We start from the raw sequence: 20,398 nt of genomic DNA, 5'->3' as shown, positions 1-20,398 counted from the left end.
AGAAAAGCTTTGCCAGCACAAGTATGTTGGCAAACTTTTACCCCGATCATGGTGACAAAAGCTGGTACGGAGCTGGATTCAATAAGGTATTTTAGATAGTGAAGTCTTTAGTGGTAGTAAAATACTAAACTCTGAGGTCTGTTCTTAAGATGTTAACAAATTATCAAATAAGTGACTTCATATTCTTAAGAAATTTTTGTATTTCATGAAAACAAGGCATCAGTTGCAGACAAAATTAAAAAAAGGGGAGCGTGGTAGGGAAATACAATAGGAACAGGGGTGGCAAAATATGACCCATGGGTTGGAACTGGCATACCAGCTGATTGGATCCAGCCGGTGAGCAGGTAGGTGCCTGCCAGTTGATTGGATCTGGCCTGCAGCTGCTCCCACAGTGCTCCACATAGGGCCATGCCTTGCCTGCTCCCACCCAGGGCAGCCTGTGCCCGCTGGCCCTGTGACCAGCCAGAGTGCACAGTTTCCTGGCAGCGCTGCTCCCAGTGCAGCTGCAGCTGCCCAGGTACTACTTGGCTTCTTCCGCCTCCAGCAGCTTCTCTTTCTGCCCCTGCTGTGCTGCTCCAGGTTGGAGGGGGGAGGAGTAGAAGAGGAGGAGCTGCAGCTAGATGGCTCCTGCCCCAGCTTACAGGGTCCCAGCTTCAGTTCCCGGGCTGCTTTCTACCTTCTCTGTCCGCCCATTGGGCAATGGAGTTCATCCAGAATACTACCATAGCATCTGCTTAGCTTGTTTCTAGGATTGTCATCACTCAGTCTCTGTTGTACCAAGCCTCAGCCACTTGCCTGTTTCCATGGTTCTCATGCCTTATTGCCAGTTTATTGATGGCACCTAATTCATAATTGAGATATTTATCCTGTTTCTGATTGGCCAGCACTGGCATCAGCCATTCTCCATATATTCAGTTTTCAAGTAAGAACTTTTTATGTTTTGCCCCTTAGATTGGGAGCTCTCCCAAAGCTGCCATATTGTCTTCACTGCTGTAGTGACTGCAGTAAAGTGGTCAGACCACTGAGGTGCTGAGATCTCTGCATTTTTCATGCTGTCTAGTACATCTCATGATTTCCTTGTTTATGAAAGGCAGAAATGTTCAGCCAGAGGAAGGAATATGAAACTTACTGAAAGTAGAAGGCCTTTTAAGGCTTGTTTGTACATTAAAGTAAGAAAATGAAACGCAGCCCCAGCTTTCCTCCCTTGCAGATTACCCTGGTAAAGTATTGGATGTGTGTGCATATATGTACATTTCCTCTTTCTCAACTCCTGACTAATCCGTTCTCCCATTATGTCTTGTTCCCATCACTGAAAGTAGTCTCAGAATCTTATGAAACAACCACGTTTAACATTTTTTTTCCCACAACCTGTAAGTAACAATACATCCAAAGGGATTTTAGCAAGCTGGCTCAAGGGCAAAATAAAATTCTATCAAAATACAGTTTGAAAGTTTGAAAGTGTTGTTATAATGGATCACTGGCTTAATTTAATAGGTTGCAGAAACAGAGATTCAGGAGGAAGGAATTGGCTTTCAGGCATAGCTTTACTCTGAAGTCTAGTTTATAGTCTCGCCCATACCCACTGTTGACATTTCAGAACAATATCTGACTTAGTAATTGTCCTAACAGGGGAACGTGGAAGTTGGTTCATTTGAGACGGAAGCTTGACTGGAGTGTTTTAGTCAGGGAAGAAACGTCCTTGAGTAGGGGGCTGGGCTAGATGATCTTGGGAAGTCCCTTCTAGCCCTAATGACTTTCTAGAGAGCCACAAAGAGAGTTAAGAGCTCCAGGAGGTGAGTGTTTGAAGAAGATAGGGTGGGCTGCTGTGCTGAGAAGTCTAGAGCACAAGTTACCTCTCCTAGCATCCACAAAAGGATAGAGGCTTTTGCTCTGTGTTTTTGCTGTGGATTCCAGACCTGCTTTGTGAATAGAACTGACCTGAGAAACTGAGAAGGGAGCTGACTTGGCTATCAAAGGCAGTAGGGTCAGCAACTCACTTCCAGGTTGTTTACCTGTATTGTTTCTCTGTCCCTCTTCACATATCCACAGCGGGGTTCAGTAGAACCATAGAAAACAGCTCTTCCCACAAGAATGAGGATGTGAAGGACATTGCAAACAAGGGTTAAGTGGCCCATAGTTTCTTCGGGTAGTACTACACAATGCAATGACTACTTCCACAGCCCAGAACCATGGTACCCATTTGCAACCGGGTGACGGGTGGGAGCCTTAAATACAAACTCAAAACGGGCACAAGCTTAAAAGCTGGTTCCAAAGCAGTTTGTGATCAGGAATATATTCTAAATCAAGTGCTTTAATACTATTTTTGCTCCAAACTTTGAAGTGGCATTCTAGTGCCACCTTGAAGTGTGCACCTATTTCTGATGATAGACTGCTCTGAAGTAGAAAACTACATTTAACTTGGTCACACACTAATAAAATTCTCAACCCATTTGTCACCAGTACTTAAAAACATATCAGACAATTCATTCCAGAAACACTGTTGAATTTCATGTGGTTGAACCGGATGAGGCTTCAGAAAACAAAAAGTTGTGCTTTTGAGTCAACAGAACTAGAACGGTACCTATTATAAAGCTCTAAAATGATAGTCTCTGGTCATAATAGCAACTCCCATGCAAATTTTTACTTCATTCTCCCTTTTATCATTACACAATATTTTTACCTTGAATTTCCATATATATTCTTGTCTCACAGGGACCTTCTAAAGACACTATTTAGTCAAGTTAGAAAAAGTTTGAGTCAAAATAGAATCGTCAGACTTTTAAAGAAATATTTGGAATGCTGTCTCATCTGCAGGGGCCTGAAAGTTATTTTTTGTGCACATACAAAGCCTGTACCTCATGGTATGTTTTGGAGAATTATGTGGCTCGCTTTGGGATTATTTGTCTGTGAACATTGGAACTAAACTCCTCCAGAAGTTAGATATGAACTTAAGCTGCCTATGTGATGTGGGCGGGCTGCGCTAGCGATGTGTTGGGTATTCCAGGGAACTCCTGCAGCAAGTGGCTCATGTGATGAGTTTCTTGCAGCCCCTAGCTACTCAGAAGTTAGCTAACCCTGTCGCCAGACAGGTTAAAACAAGTCACTATGTGAAATTTAATGCAGCATATGTGCACACTGGGGAACTCAAGATCTAATATAGGCCCCCAACCTCTTTTTTTTTTTTTCTTTTGGAACAAGGTAGTTGGGGTTGAGGAGGTAATATCAGTGTCTAGGAGCAGAATTGGACCTTACAATATTGCTGCAGGTGTTAAGTGCTAACTAACTGTCATTGGAGGAAGGATATGATTTGTATCATGAGGAGCCTAGTATAGGGTGGGGAGTAGTAGGTCTTGTTAGGTGGGGTGCTAGACACATGCAAACTTATGGTTCACCACCTTTCTTACCTCAAATCATTTCCAGGTTCGAAGCTTCCCTTCATGAGTTGTAGCAGTTCGAAGTGGGGTTTTGAACCGATAGAAATTCAGTTACTACAGATGGGCTTGAAATGGAAATGGGGCTGCGTGACAACTGGAAGTTTGATTGCAAATGTGGAAGTGTTTGCGTCCTTCTTCCAACACCCCAAAATTAAGCACTACTGATTAAAAACCTGGTGATCTAGGTTCAGCAATTTAGTGAAAATCCTGGTTTCTACAGTTTAAACAAATTGCTATTTCCTTTGGAACTATTATATATTTACTTGGGAGAGGTTGAGGACTATAAAATTAAAGTATTAACTATGGCAGAGGTCAGTAACCATGTAGGAGTGACAGGCCAAAATAACACAGCTTAGTCTGAATACAGGCTGCTGCTATTGATTTCCCCTAGCTGCCAAATTGGTGCCAATGTGTTTGTGATCTGGCTGTTGCTTCCCCCATTTCTGAATTGTAGCCAACTTCCGAGCCACACAGGCTGGATGAAATCACTTGAAGGGTTGGTTCTTGCCTTATGGGCCATAATTTCAGGGCCATTAAATTCTGGTATAAACCATGTAGCACTTCAGATGTTGGGTTGTTCTGATTCGGCATTAAGGGCTATATGTTGGGGTTGCTCCAAGTTTTTATATCCTTGAGAGGAAGCATACAAGCATGCAAAGTACTCACTCCCTAGAACAGCAGTGGGCAACCTTATCAGGCTGTGGGCTGGAATGATCCAGCTCAGATCAGAGGCAAACAGGCGGGTCCTAGGACTTGATTGCTACTGCTGCTTTTGTCTGCTGCGTCATAGGGGGAAACACCCACTGCCATTGCTTCTCTTTGCTACAGCCAGGGAGGAAGGGGCCAGCACTGAAGCTCCTTATCCATGGGCCTGCTCCAGTGACTCCACAGGTTGGATTCGGTCCGCAGGTTGTCAAACCCTGTCCTAGAAGAGGACATTTACTACTACGAGGGGCACACAAGCACATCACTGGGATTAAGCTACTTGGGGAAGAAGTCTCTTACTTGTTTTGAAATAACAAACAATTTAATGTATTTCCTTTGAAGTAGACTTGACCTCTTGCCAAATTCTGGAAATGCCTTTGCTATAAAGCTTTCCTCTGCTGAGGTTATACCACAAAGCTCTTTCTCTCACTGATTTTTTGCCCATACTACCAGAGCTGTTCTAGTTTTGCCTCAGTAAACTATTTCTACATGCATGCTTAACATTTTAAAAATATTTTTTCCAGTGTATTACACTTTTCCTAAAAGCACTTCTGAAATATTACGTATCATTTTCAGCAGAGTGATGCAGACAATGTTCGGCACACTTCTGTCCCCTCTAAGAAATGTTCGTGTTGTATTTCCAATTTTCTGAGCTATTTTGTAAGGATTCTTATTCCTATGCCTCCACTTTCTCATGTGAATAGGCTGAATCCTAGACTTACTAGCTTTCAAGGAGTAGGGTTAGCACATTGGAGGGTGGCTCATGGCCATGCGGTTGGTTTTTGCTCTAGTCTTAAGTTACCCGACAAATGTTGTAGTTCATTGCTAATAATGCAGTAGAGGTTCCCTAAAAGAAGGCATTTAGAATGAAAATGTTTGGAGATGGGGAAGGGCCTCAATATTTATTAATCTTTGTAAGTTTAATATTGGGCATCAGTAGATCAAAGCAAGCATGATTGTTTCTTGATTCCCCCCCCCCCTTTTTAAATTAGGATGAGAAGGGAATCATTCTAGTTAATTATACTCGCTTTTCAGTCTATGCTGATTTGGATTTGTGGGCAGCTGTGTACAGCAAGGTGTTTTGGGGCTGCAGAACTGCTGTTGTTCTTTCCTCATTCCATGGAGGTCTTGGCCAGTCTGTAGGCCCTTTAGGGCCAGCAGGTTTCCTTGGGTTGAATAAATAGATGTGTGAAGCCATCTGTGACCTGTCGTCCCTGGGTAGTAGATTTTTGGTCCAAGTATCAGAGTGAATGGGAAGGGTGGGCAGGTGCTGTCTTGTGAGATACCTGGAGGGCCACCGTGGTCACTCGTCCTAAGAGACTGTATTGCCACAAATGTGCGGACAACCTTTGGGATGTCCACGAATTAAACAGTACTGTTTTCTTCCTGGCAAGGCTTTTTTGGGCTGTTTTTGTCATGGGTTAGGGTCTGTGTATGTCTTTGCACTCATATTTGTTGTAGGTTAAAAACATTTATCCTGTGACAGTCTACTTCTATCCACTCCCATATTCTCATGGTTCTCTTAATGTTCCAGTCTCCCCTTTCATTTCAGGTGTTGGCTTCCTCTCAAACTCTGTACTTTCTATGTAACTATTCCTGCATGATTTAATTTAATCTTTCTCTTAAGGCTATATCCTTATCTTGATTCCCAAGTTTTTATGTTCTTTATTCTCTCCAATTTAATCTTCATCATTTTTTCTAAAGTTTAAGTTAGTTGAAAAGAAACAGTTGCAGTTTGAATCAAATTGTCATGCAGTCCCTACCTAGTCTTTACATACATTTAAACTGCTAGCTAATTTGAGATCGTCACTCAATTCAAGGTAAAAAAAAAGAATCTATTGGAGATGAGTCCTGGCTTCAATATTGTAGACATAGTAGGTCTGAAACATTGGCAATAGACAGGTGTTCATTGTTACTGTGGGTAGAATTTTTTTCCTGAGAGACTTCACCCTGGTCTGGGGAAGATGTGTAGAGCAGCTACTGTTTCATTCCAGTCTGGGAGGAGCTGGGCAGCAAGGGAATGTTCCCCATACATTCCGCCAGACTGGAGTCACCTGGGGATCTTTTCCACACTTCCACCCCTCCCCAAGACCAGGAGTCCAGCAGTACCTGTTTCCTGCACCTTTTTAGACTGAAGTGACCCCAGCCTGGGGAAGGCAAGAAGAACATCTTTCTCCCAGGATAGCATGTTTCCTGCAGGAGAAACTGTACACTTCCAGTTTCTAACAGGAGAGTGGAATATGATGCCTGTCCATACCTTTTGTCCAATGCCTTTTTATAATTAAATCCTACTCCGTTTTCCTTCTGTATCTTGCCTGTCACAGATGAACAAAGTACTTGCAAGCATTTTTGTTTTTTCTCTGTTTCAGAATTCCTTTTTAATTCTTCACCATCCTCATGTATCCGTCATCTTGATGGAAACTTGGTTCGTGTCCTGGTCACAGCAGGCATTCATTCTTGCTCTGTACATCCCATTTCTTCTTATTCCAGCATCTCCTTTTTCCGTACCAATCCACATGCAGTAGAACTAAGAGTGCATTTATCCAGCTGGTATACAACCCTCCTAGTTTGCATTGGGATGCTGAATTAAGGATGAATACTTTGAGATGCAGCTGGCAAGGGACATAAAAGGTAATGAAAAGGTCTTCAGGTATCTCAAAAGTAAGAGGAAGACCAGAGATTCCACAGGTCCCTTTATGGAATGAGGAAGGCAATCTGGTCATGGACACTGCAGAGCAATCTGAAGTATTTAAGGCCTTTTTTGCTTCAGACTTCACAAACAGGGGTAGTTAACCAGCTGATTAATGTAGCTGGCAGCAGAGCTAGGGAAGGAGACAAACAACTGAGAATATTAGTTTATACCGTGAAGTCTGGACCCCTGGGGTTCTGCTGACTATGCCAAGGGGTCAGTGAAAGATAAACTGTGATCAAAAGTGTGTGACTACCCACACTTAAAATTCAAAGTAGTCTGCACTTCCATTTGATATTTTTATGGGTCTCCAGGGTGATGTGTAGGGGGTGCATGTGGATGCATGTGCACCCCCTGAGCATGGCAGTGCACCCCCTGGAAAAAGCTGCTGCCGACACTGTCAACAGTGCCTGCAGGTGGTCTCCACTTGCCACACTGCCAGTGGTGGTGCCAGCAGCATCTTCAGGCAGTCCACAGTTGCCCCTGACCACAGGTGCTTGCGGGTGGTTGCTGACCCCTGATCAGCACTCACCACCACCCACCCCCACCGCTGCCAACAGGGCTGGCAGCATCTGCAGGAGCTCCTCGCTCTCTGCTGCTGGGCTCCCTGCCTCCAGCCTCCCACTGCTGCTGCCAGCACAGCTGTGCCCTCCCAGCCACTGGGAGTATGCACTGTTCATGTACAGGTCTGCAAATGGAAAAAAAGGTTGAAAACCACTAGTCTAGAATAATGGTAGAACAGCTTAGGCGTTACTAGGATAAACTAGATGCTTTCAATTTGGCAGGGTCAGATGGGATGCACTAGAGGGTACTGAAGTAATTGGTTGAGGTAATTTTGCAGCTACTAGGTATCCTTTGTGAGAATTTGTGAAGGTTTTATGGGATTCTGCATAACTGGGCAACTATAATGCCCATCTTTGAGAAAGGGAAGAAGAAAGATCTGAGAAACTACAGATCGGTTAGCCTGACCTCTGTACCTGGAAAAGTTGGTGGAATTGCGGACACTTTGAAGAAGAGGGCTGGTACTTGGAATGACCTGGATAAACTGGAGAAATGGTTCACAGTCAATCGGATGAAATTCAACAAGGACAAGTGCTGCATTTGGGATGAAATGCATGCACAAATACAGATCGGGGAATGATTGGCTTGGTTGCAATACTGCAGAGAAGGACCTGGGGGTTATGCTGGAGCATAAGCTGAATATGAGCTAACTGTGTCCTCTTGTTGCAAAAAAGAGCCAACAGCTACTGGGTTGTATTGACAGATGTGTCATTTGTAAATCAAGTGAAGTGATTCTTCTTCTCTAATCAACAGTGGTGAGGCTTCACCTGGAATACGGTGTCCAGTTTTAGGGCCCCACACTTGAAGAAAGACATGGACAGTTTGGAAAGAATCCAGCTCAGGCTAACAAAAATGATTAGGGGCCTTGAAGGCAAGATATGTGAAGAAAGGCTGAAAGAACTAGGCTTATTTAGTCTGAGGAAGAAGAGACTGAGCAGGTGTTTGATAACATTCTTCAAATACTTGAAGGGTGATTATCAAGGTTCCATGTTTTCCATTTGCCATAGAAGGACGTGGACTTTCTCCTTTAAAGGAGAAGGACACTGGAAACTAAGGGTTTCTTCTTGCAGGCTGGTGGGAAATTGTAGGTCAGGAGTGAGGGGCACTGGTAACGTTGGGGTGGCTGTGGCCTGGGATTGAGGGGCAATGGTATGGGCAGTGCACTGGCATATCAGGGCTGCTCAGTGCCAGAAAGCAGCAGAGGGGGACAGCTGCAGCTGGATCTATGTCCATGTAAGTGAAGGGGGGGGGCAGGAGGAGGAGCTCCAATTTTTCCATGATGAACTCAAAGTCAAATGCCAAAATATATAGGTGTTTAGAATTTATTACAATGATTGAGGCACTGGTAGGCTTCCGAATTGCTTTAAAATTATAAATATGTCAAGAAAATATTGTGTTCAACTGATACCTAATATGTAGATATCTCTCTCTCTCTCTCTCTCTCTCTCTTTCTCTTTCTCTCTCTCTCTGTAGCTCTTGCTCTCTCTTGATAGTAACATTTTATTTTAATTATGGAAAAGCAGATTTGGTGTTTTTTAATTGGAGAATTTTGGGGGATGTCAGAGAACATGCAATTTTTTTTTAAACAGAGAAAACCAGGATCCGTGGTGATTATATTATAGAGGATGGAGATGGGCTTTTCTCTGTGGCTGTAGGGGACAAGACTAAGAGCAGTGGCCTCAGGCTGTAGCCCAGAAAATTTAGAGTGGGAGTTAGGAGGAATTTCCTAACTGCAAGAGTGGCCAAGCACTGGAACAGGCTACCTGGAGAAACTGTGCAATCTCCAGGCTTGAAACTTTTCTAAAGTGGTTCCAACAGACATTTGGTTGGGATGGTTTAGTTGGGCATGATCCTGTCTTGAGCAGAGAACCACTAGATTAGTGGTTCTCAAACATTTTTTTCATGGACCACTTGAAAATTGCTGAGGGTCTCGGTGGACCACTTAAACTTTTTTTTTTTTGTTCTACAAATCAAAGCACACAACCTGTATTTTAATATCAATAGTCTTACCTTACAAGTACAGATATTCTCAATTTGTTCAGCAACCTTTCTGTAGCTCACAGACCAGTGGTGGGCTACAGACCAGTGGTGGGCTGCAGACTGCAGTTTGAGAACCTCTGGACTAGATGACCTTGTGAGGGCCTTCCCATCCCTACTTTCCTATGATCCTTGTTGCACCTTTTACTTCAAAGAGTACTGATTCCTCGCTCAGCTGGAGCTCCTCCTTAAAATAAAAGCCAGCACCATGGGCAACTGGTGCCTCCCGAGTTTGGGGGGGGCACCAGCAGGGCATGACCGGGGGTGGTCCCCCAGTGGCCAGCTGGCAGCAAAGCCAAATTCAGGGGGGACACGAGCGCTCTCCGTGCTCCCTTACCAGCTGGAGCGCATGCTGTCGGGGGATACCAGTGCTCTCAGGGGGCACATGTGCCTCCCTGTGCCCCTCCCATGCATCTCCTATGGCCAGCACAATCAGCTGGCGCACTTAAGCTTTTCTGCATAATGGTTAACTGCAGCTCTACGTACCCCTGGATTACTTTTCAAACCCTCATCTTTTTAGGGTGGAAGCTGCTCTGCAAAATATCAAGGTTTTTCTGTGGTATCTTTCTCTGACATCTTTGTTCCTTTCCTCACCTGTATTAAATCTTAATTTTAAAGGGGCTTTGGTTGTAGCCGTCTTGGTCTAAAGACATTGGCAGGCAAGCTTCTTTGGGCAGATGTGATATCACATCTGCCCAAAGAAAGCTTGCCATCTTTTTAAAAGCTTTTCACATCTCCATCTCTGCTTGTTTTTCTGCATCCTGTTTTCTAGTTGGTCCCTCAGTTTGTGTTTGTTGTTCTGCAACCTTTTCCTTTTTTATTTTTTTTAACAAAGAAAAAAATCCTCTCCTAAAAATTGTCATATGTTGCTTTTGGTGTCTCCTGCTTATGTCTTGACTGTTCTGAATTGAATTCTGCTTCTATGTTAGAGTAAGCTTCTTGGGCCAGAGATACTCTCATGGTTACTTTGATGATTGTAAGTCTATATACATGGTGATGAATCAAGGATAGTCTCTTTAAAGCCAGATCTTAATGAGGATACCTAAACTATCCTGCTCATTTGTAATAGACTCACCACTGAATTCTGAAGTAACTTTAGGTTTGTTGTAACTCATTCTGTTTTTCTCTTTGCAGGTTTATGCATCAGGATGTGATATTGTGGTATTGGGGACTGATTTTGAAAGACTACAAATAATCCCTGGAGCAAAACATGGAAATATTCAAGTGGGATGTGTGGACTGTTCTATGCAGCAAGGCAAGGTATGTAGTATAATTCTGCTACTAATGTTCAGACCGTAATGAGTTAATTTGCTAGAGATACTACGTGATTTTCCAGGAGTAGGGAAGCTCTCCATTTAAGACAAGAAACTAGTGTACAGGTCAGTGGATTAATTAAAGATCATGCATATAATCCAGGGGTTATCAACTGGGGGTATGCAAGAAGGCCCTAGGAGGTACAGGCAGGTGGGGGCGGAGTGCTACCACATACCATCCTGTGCAGGCGCTTCCCACCTGGCTGGAGGCATGGGGCAGGGGAAGGTTGCCCACTCTGTGTTCAGCCATATGCCACCCCGTCTCCCTGCTCTGCTGCCAGGGGTACACTGCTCTGCGTCCAGCCACTGGGGGTACACTGACCCAAAAAAGTTGAAAACCCCTGATATAATCTATACGTATAAAATTTAACTTGGTTCAGTGTAGGCAGCACAGCAAGAGTACCTCTCAGTGGAAGGATTGAGACTTTGCTGATGAGTTCAGGGAAGTTGTATAAAACTTGTTACTTCAGATGAGGGACAAACTGTGAGAGAATTTTGCAAGCTAATGAATGATATTGGAAGTACTGGGAAAGCAATGGTATAGTCTGATTTTAAGTTAAGAAGTGACTAGGATGTTTTGGCACACCAACAATATGCACATATATGTATTTTTGGCTTAGAGTAGAGTTTAACTTTAACTTTGGGTTAAAGTAGAGATTGCTTATTACGTAAATTAAAAACAGAATATAAGTTCTTGGAAAACAGGAAGTTAATACATGGCTATTTACTACTTGCCTTCATCACTGTTTCTGTCCTTTTTTTGCTTTTTGCCTGTTGAGTTTCACCCCAAGTGATTATTAAAAAGCTGTTCAGGGAAAAGACAATGTCTTCCTTGTTTGTACAGAATCTGGCACAAGCAGGCCCTGATACTGTGGGGCCTGGAAGTGCAAACACACCAAAAACAAACTTTGTATAAATAGGGGGAAAAAAGTATTCCTAACATTCTTTATGGCTTGATCTTACCACAAAACAAAACAAATTCTTTGACACAAACATCCTGAATTTATTCACATATATAAAGAGCAGTCAAACCAACCTACAAATCAATTACATGGCAGTTGGGTGCTAAGTTGTAGTAATTGCTCATTATCTAAAACTGAAGAATTTTTTTTTTATCAGTAACAGGTCAGACTTGTGCAGTTCAACAAATCTGCTACTGCCTCATAACTAGAAGACAATCAGTTAAACAGTGATGGTGATATAGAAGAATAATTGGACAGATAGTTGAGGCAGAGTGAAAGAGGGAGCTCTTTGACAGCCCTTTATGTGCCTATGTTGGGGTTTCCAAAGTTGGTTCTATGTTGGCCTGTCTTGGGTTCAGAATAATAAGTTTCATGAAAGTACTGTGTCATAAAGAAGAGAAGTAGGGGTGCACCGATAAAGATTTTTTTTGCCTGATACCGGTATCCTATTATTAAGCAGCCATATTGGCTGTTACCTACCCAATAGCTAATTTACAGCAATGCAGCCTAGCAGCTTGGAGAGCAGTGCCCTGCAGGTAAGTCTGTAGGGGGAATTTGGTGTGAAGGAGGGAAGGGATATGGGGGTGCAGATCAAGGCTCCATGATGAGGGAGGGAGTGGGGCTCAGCCAGACACTGCTCAGCCAGGGTGGTGAATGTGACCCTGGGGCCGGGAGTGGGACAGAACCATGAGCAGCTTATCCAAGGCCAGTGGGGAGGGTGTGGCTCTCTGCCACTGCACACACCCCCATGGGGGGCATGTGCCCCTTCCTCCCTGCCCCCTGGGATTTGTGCACAGGTTGGAGGTGGGCTGCCCAGCCTTTTCCCAGTGCAGGGCTGGGCCAAGGCAAGGCTCAGAGTTGGGGGGCTCAGTGGCATGGGGTGGGTGGCAGTGACTGGACCAGTGCTGAGAGGGGGGGCTAGGGCAAAATTTGGGGTGGATATAAACCCCCAGTCTCCCCTTCCAGCGCTGCCCCTGCTTGGGGTACTCTGCTCTGCTACCTTTCCCTCAGGAGCCCAGTGCTGGCCACACATCCCCTGCCTGCCACCCTCCAGCGCAGGGATTGCAAGGGAAAGGCAATAACTCAGAATGCCCTGAGCAGGGGTGGTGCTGGGGGTGGGATTTGTGGGGGGTCTGTAACTACCACAAAAATCAGCTTAGGCACGTCTTGCAGCACTGCTACTGCTGCCCACCTCACTCTTGCTTGCTCTAAGCCCAGCCCTGCCACCTGGAAGAGGCTGATGCTGCTCCTGGTCTATGAGCCCATAGCAGGCAGCCTGCCTCTGCCCCACAAAAAAATCCAGGAGGGCACATGCCCCCCATAGCTCCCTTGGGGGTGTGCATAGTGGCAGGGAGCCGCCTCTTCTCCCCATCTCTGCCAACACCCCCTGGACAAGCTGCCTGTGGCTCTGTCCTGGTCTCAGCCCCAGTGTCCCATTCACTGCCCTGGCTGAGAAGCACCTGCCTATGCCCCTGCCCCTGCCCCACTCCCCCACTATGGGGACCTTGATCTGCCCTCTGCACACACCCCTTCCCTCACTCATGCCCCTTCCCCCCTCTACAGACATACCTGCAGGACACTGCTCTCCCAGCTGCCTGGCTGCATGCATGCACATGTCATTTATCAGTGTCATTATCAGCTATGCTGGTCAAAAAAAGCCAATAGCCAATAATGTTAATTTTCCTTTTATTGGTGCCAATCCAACGTGCAACCTCCTTTTATCAGTGCACCTCTAAAGAGCATGTGCATAGTGTGAATATGCTGCTAATGAAAGTGTGGACCAAGGCTTTTGTAATGGACTACAGTGCATCTGAGGAGCAATAGCATTAATGATTTTGTAGTGTCATGAGCATTATTGTCCTCCATTCCTCACCTCTTCAGCTGTGGTCTGATGCTTGATTGGAAGACTGTTGCTAGACCAAAAATTTCTTAACTTGAACCCATGTAAAAAGTTGTGGAAGAGAACATAACGGTAATCTAGGTTTTTACTACCTACTGTAATTTAAAAATTTTAGGAAATGCAGACTTAATATTTTGAAATTTTTTGAACTTTTATACATTTAAATATGTAAATGAACAATCGAGGCACCTTTAACTCTGGTTCTGTATCAGTGTTTTGGTCTTTCATTCTTTGGTGTGATTTTGTAATAGTTACACATAGTTAGGGACCTGAAGTTTAGACTCCTACATTGAAAGATATGATTGTGGATTTATTGAAGGGACAGTAGGTACAATTTTATTTATTCATCAATAGCTCCGTTTTAAAAGCTGTAAGTTGTTTTTTTTTTTTTGGAGTAAGAGATGCTGTCTAGTGAAATAGTGATGATACTACTGCCTTCATTTTTTCCATGTAGAACTCATGGAAATCTGAAATTTGTAATGTTTGTTGCTCATAAATGCTTGTGTACATTTTGCAGCTTATTAATTTCTGATACTTTTGTGAGTGCTAGGTAGATGATCTAGGCCAGGGGTTGGCAACCCTTGGCATGTGTGCCAAATCATGGCACACAATCCCAAGGCCATTTTGCTTGGCATGACACAGCTGGCCTAGGCTCTGGGCAGCTGCTGCTGGGCACGGAGTCCAGGCTGCTCACAGCAGGTGGCCAGAAGGCTATAAGCGCTGCTGCAAGCAGCCTGGGCCCTGCAGCAGGCAGCAGCTGCCCAGAGCCTGGGCCAGCTGTGGCAGACAGCCAGGAGGCTGCAAAGATTGGCACTGGGCTCTAGTGGCAGCTGCATGCATGCCTCAGTGCACACAGCTGGGAAGGGACCTGGGGCAGCACAACCTTTACCCTTCTTCCTTGCAGGGGTAGACTTGCCACATGTCGTATTGGGGCTGGTCAGCTGCAGGACAACGTGGGAGCAATTCAACCTGGGATCTCCCCTGCAGGTGGTAGGGGTGGCTGCAGGTCTGTCTCCTGCTAGCTTCGGCCCTGGCAGAAGGACTGGCTGCCCTCAACAGCCTGCCTGGACGGGCTCAGGTCTATGCCATCTCCATGCCTCAGTCTTGCACCTTTCTGTTGTGAGGAGCCTGGGCTCCATGGTGGGCGGCAGGGGCCTGCCCAGAGCCTGAGCTGCTCAGAGCAGGCAGGGGTCCAGAGCCCTGGCCCAGCCAATTGTTGCCAGCGGCTGCATGCACACAACAGGGGCACGGCAGGTAAGGGGCAGGGGATATGCTGCCATGGCTAGGATTGGGCTCCTTGTTGCTCCCCTGCCATCTGCCCTGGCACTCGAACAAATTTAAAGTCCAGGTTGTGGTGTTTTTTGGCACTTGGCTTAAAAATGTTGCTGACCTCTGGTCTGGGCCCAGAAGGTCTGTACATGTAAAGCTTTACTAACACAGTAAATCAGTAGCATATGGAGTCTTCCTGAAGAATGTGGAATTGTGGGCTCTCCACATTGTATAACTCCAGTCAAGGTTAAATTCAATTCAGATTAGTTTTCAGATTTTTCTTATTAATGTCTTCATACTTTTTAATCTTTATTCTCCGTTTCCTGGGTTTCTAATTGTTTTTTGATTTGTTATTTTGATCACTTCAGAAACCTTAAATTATTTATATAAAGTAAACTTTGGCTTTTTCATATTGATGTTAATATCATCTGGTCTGAATCAAAACTGTATAGTGATTTTTCAGCTCTGGTTCGAGGAGTCTTTAAATTGGTTGTACTGAGATTAGTTGTTGGTAAGAATGGAAGTCTTATTTTGGTTACCTGCTGATTGGTGTAAACGTGGTGCTGAAAAGGACGTTAAGGGTTATCTTGTCAAAGTTGCTAAACAGATGCTGGTTTTATTATTCATAAACCATCTCTGATAGATGCCTAGGCAAACTCTTTAAAATTTCTGGTGAGAGAATCCACAAGTTCATAAGTAGCTTGGGCGGCCATTTCCCTGTTGTTCTTACAGTTAGGAACTTTTTTCTGAGTTTGATCTGTGTATATTTCAAAAGTTTGCTGGATGGAAACTGGCGCCTTGAACAATGTAAAATATGGGGGCATAATGCCCTGAAACTTAATTTGGAAATGCAAAATATAACTTTTTAAAAACTATGGAAAGCAGTAACTTTCTGCTTTAAAGACAATAATGACTTAGCATTTGTTAATTTCACTTATCTCCCTTTGGTGGCCAGCTACATCTGTTATTGCTTTCTATTAAACTAGAATAATTTAGAGAACCGAAATGTAGCATTTGAACAAACATTGTATCTTTCCCAGCTCAAGTTCCAAATCCTGAAGCCTAATTTGAAAAACAGCCTGATAGTTGTAAGATGTTGCTGTTGCAAATTAGCATTTGTATTTATAAAACAGGAAGACATGCGAATATACTGATCATCAGTAGTTTTCTGTGATAATTCATAAAAGATTCTTACCTCATGATTAACAGATCCTGATTCACAAGATTATTCCTTGCATAAAAATGATACATGCAAATTGCCTGATCATGCCAGTAAATTTGGAGATGCATAGTTAAAAATGTTGCTATATGAAAAACAAAATATAGTAATGGTACTTTTAGCTTTGATTTACAGAATTCAATAGAAGCAATGGAGCACTAGATCACCAACCGAGTCACTCAAGCAACTTTTAGGAGGTGTTTTCTTAAGTCCTAGTTGCTGCAGTCACATTCAAATCTAACCTTTGAAGAAAAAATTGTAGTTGTCATGATTGTGAAGAAAAGTTTGAAAATATTAATTCTGCTGCAATACCAAATTTTGTCAGCTGTCTGGTACATCTCACCTTCAAGTATGACAGATTTGAATATCTCTGAATTTGGTATCAACTAGGGATATGAATAGTTAAACATTTAAGCATTGAATGGTTTGCACATTGATAACAGGTAATACCTTACTGTTGTTTATCATTTAGCACAGGGCAGGGAGCAGTCCAACAAAGAAGGGGGTATGTGGGAATGGAAGCAGTGTGGTGCCCTTGGAGGTGGCAAGGCAGACAGGAAGAGGGGTGGGCGGGCTAGTACCTAGTACAGCAGGAAGTGGTGGGGTAGTTGGAAGAGACCCGATCCTTCTTGTGGCAGCATAGCCCCAGCCTCTTTCTTACTGTTTGCACCTGTCACTGGCAGTGAACTGGGTTGGGGCTCTGCAGACCAGAATGCAGCTGCTTGCAGCCTCCCAGCCACCTGCTCCAGATGGCCCAAGCTTAGGCCCCTGCTGCTAGCCACAGAGTCCAGACTGCTTGTGGTGGGGGGAGGTTGCAAGCAGCTGCACCAGGGTCTATGGAGCCCTGGCCCAGTTCATTGCTGGTGGTGAGTGGACATGCGCCCTGGGGTGGATAGTGGAGAAGGGGCCAGAGCTACGCTGTCACAAGAAGGCTCTGCCCTTTGCAGCTCCCCTGCCATCCACCACAAATCCCGCGCTCACCTGCTGCTGGCAATGAGCCAGGCTGGGGCTCTATGGATCCTAGCACAGCTGCTTGCAGCCCTGGCTCCTGGGCAGCACCATGCTGGTGGCAGCAATAGCCTGCTGGTGTCACCTGTAGCTTCATGGGGACTGGCATGGCTTGCTGCTGCTGCTGCTGCTGCTGCTGCCTTGAGTCTGCTGGCAAGGGGCTTTCCGGTCCACTGTCGCTGCAGATGTACAACTGCCTGTGGGCTGGGGTTGGCTGTAGGCAGCAGCAGTGAGTACTGCCACAGACCTGTAAAACCACAGGTGGCAGTAGTGGGTGAGAGGCTTTCCCAGCCTGCTGCTGCTGCCTGGAGAAGGAGTTGAGTACAAATGGGGGCCAGACCCCCGTAGATCCATGTTATCTGTTAACCATTTAACCAATAACACTAGGGGAGTTTCAATGAGTACTTAATAAATCATTATTTACATCCCTAGTATCACAAGGGCATTTTTGCACATAAAAGCACTGCAGCGCTGGCACTGCAGCACTTTCAGTTGTATCAGTGGCAAAATGCGTGTTAGCACTGAGAGAATGGCAGCAGCGTGCTTTTGAACTAAAACACATAGAAGGTGTTTTAGTTCAAAAGCACGCTGCTGCCATTTTCTGCATGCTGATGCGCATTTCATTGCTTATACAACTATATGCAATGCAGCGCAGTATGTGTCAGCTCGTGTGTGGAGCAGGCTCAGTTAATCAAGTAGGCTCCAAAGTGGCAGATCTCCGGTGTGTTGCAGGCCCAAAAAGTACATGTAAAGTTTTGCCAGCATTTTTCATTGAGAATTTTCTATGTTTGGAAGAATAGTCTATAATGCTGTCACATTATAGAATGCTTGTTTCTTTGTTGTTGTTCACTCTGCATTCAGATGCCTTCTTAGGTTCATTAGAAGTAACAACCACTCTAAATATAGGACAGTTCACAGCACCGGGGTTTTCATAAGGTCCCAAGTTATAGTCTTCTACTTCAGGAAAATGGGATATCCCATTGGCCTACATTTTAATAGAGGCAATGAACAGGACAATTGTAAGGGCTTCTGGTAAATGTCTTCATGTCTGGGTCTTTAAATGGAGGGGATGGAGGAACTTTTGCTTTCCCATACACACAGCAGAGTTGATCAGAACCAGGCTGGACTCTTACACACCAAAGGCGCGTCTGCCATCCGAAAGTTTTCCAGGCAACCTTTGATGTGTAAACTCATTTTAGGTTCTTGATGACATCAGTGACATCAGATTAGTACATTTCATAATCTGCACATTATCTGGGTAAGATCAGTCCACAGGCTGGATCCAGTCACGGGGGTTGGTGCTTGGGGTCACTCTGGGTGTGAGCCACTGCACTGGACTTGCATTCCATATTTGGTTGCAGAGTTCCCCTGCATGCTAATTTGACCCTGCATGCTGGATCCAGCATGTAGGGGGCTCTGTCATCTGGCCCACAGGCTTTCCCCACGGGCCTGGATATTTAGTGCTGGGGAACTGGTGGTAGTAATAATTGCCATGATTTCCAGAGTACTTCTACTAGACTGTTCAGGAAAACCCCGACATTTTTATAGTGTGTGCTGAAAGAATCAGAGAAACTATATTTACTCACTCTTGTTCAGGTAGATGGCCTCCATATGTTAGGTTGTGTCATTATTTGGATGGGATTTATATAGAACTTCTGGGCTTATGCTGACTTAATCAACAAGAGTATATTGCTATAGTAGCTTCACAACATTAGCAAATTGGCATCAGTTAATACTTTGACTGAACTCCTTGTGCTCACCCCCTGATAAGACCACTTCTTGGGACCACTGTGGATGATATACGTGGGGTAACACACAAAAAAGATTTCTTATCTGCATAGAAAATCACATTTTTAATCTACATATTTCAAGTATATTTTACCCTTTGTTTCTGCTACCTTGTTCTCAAAATGTGGGCTCTTGGGGCATTGAAAAAAAATCAAGATATGGTTGTGGTAATTCCATCCTTTATGCCTTTTGGACACATGCATGTTCCGTCCCAGTAGTCACTCCTGGCTAGAGAGTTCTGTTGAACTGCACTGGCAATTCACATGAATACCAAATGAAATATGCATTTACATATATATGTATATGTGATCTCAAAGAACAGTGGCTGCTTTACAGATAAACAGTCTCTTTACATATACTTAGTCGTTTTGACCAAATTGCTGTCATTTACAGTGATATTACTTTATATTCCTTGTACTTTTTTGTATGCTTTGACAAGCAGAGCTTTCAAAGCATGAAGTAATGTAGAAAAACAATTACCACCAAGCACCAGGATGCTAGTTTCTGTCTCATAAATACACATGGTCATCCTCACTGTGGAATTGGTATACTTGGACAGTGGTTGCCAGCCAGTTGGATGTATTTGCATAATCATAGGAAGGTATATAATCTTGTTATAAACAGGAATGTCTTTAGTGATTAACCTTGGCAAGGTTGGATTTTTTTTTTTTCGTTTTACCAAATACTGTCAGACTTGAAATTTCTTGTCAATCTTTGTGCATCAAAATCTGCATTTTGGTCTTTGGCATGAACGTAGCCTTACTTTTCTCTTGCTGGAAAAATAATCCTGTGCACTCTTCCTCACTGTCCTGCGTACAGGGAAAGAAATCACATATGAAAGGCATGTAAATTAATTAGGCCACAACTTTAACTCATCTGATTAAGCAATAACTTATTCTGTGCAAGTCATTATTCCTTCCTTTTATAGTTTCCATCTAGTGGCGAGCTGTTGTCAGCCCTTCACCTTTTCTCAGCCCTTTGCATTGAGGTTGAAGGGCATTGCCTCTTTGGTGTACCATGAGTTGGGAGCCTCAGGCCCCTTCCCAATGTTAATAATCCTCCTTCTCCTCCTCTTCCTCATCATCATCATAGAATCACAGAAAATGAGGGCTGGAAGGGACCTCTGGAGGTCATCTAGTCCAACCCCCATGCTCAAAGGAGGTACCTTTCTCCGAGTTCATTTGGGGCTTGAGGGAATCATCCCCCCAATGGAATGAGTACCTGTGTATTATGGATGCTTGCCACCTACTAAATTGCAGCAACTCGAACTTTGCTTTCTGACTTACCTCCAGGCATCTATGAGCTTCTGTAGTGATGGTGAGAGAAATCCATGTTGCCATTACCAATCTGATACTGAGAGAGCTGCTAATATTGAGAGGGGAAAAAAGGTGTACTTAGTCTCCCGAAAAAGGAACTTGCATAATACTTGTAGCAAACCAAAAACCCTTTGTCTGCTACTTTTGTTGGCAGTGGATTTGCTAATTGAGCCATGTGAAGGAATTTAGGCTAGGGG

The 20,398-nt window shown here is 44.2% G+C and overlaps 1 protein-coding gene across 4 annotated transcripts in view; it reads left to right on the top strand.

Annotated features, from left to right (window-relative positions):
• Positions 1 to 20,398, top strand: part of DMXL1 (Dmx like 1) — a 135,339-nt gene that overhangs the window by 8,985 nt on the left and 105,956 nt on the right. For all 4 annotated transcript variants that reach the window (XM_019554955.1, XM_019554953.1, XM_019554954.1 and 1 more), the window contains exon 2: positions 10,561 to 10,686. In XM_019554955.1, coding sequence (XP_019410500.1) covers positions 10,561 to 10,686 — 126 coding nt within the window. The remainder of the gene's footprint in view (positions 1 to 10,560; positions 10,687 to 20,398) is intronic.

This window comes from Crocodylus porosus, unplaced genomic scaffold (assembly GCF_001723895.1).
Source record: "Crocodylus porosus isolate Cpor-Errol unplaced genomic scaffold, CroPor_comp1, whole genome shotgun sequence".
In the NCBI taxonomy this organism is placed as follows: domain Eukaryota; kingdom Metazoa; phylum Chordata; order Crocodylia; family Crocodylidae; genus Crocodylus; species Crocodylus porosus.
This window is presented reverse-complemented; position numbering and strand designations above follow the sequence as displayed.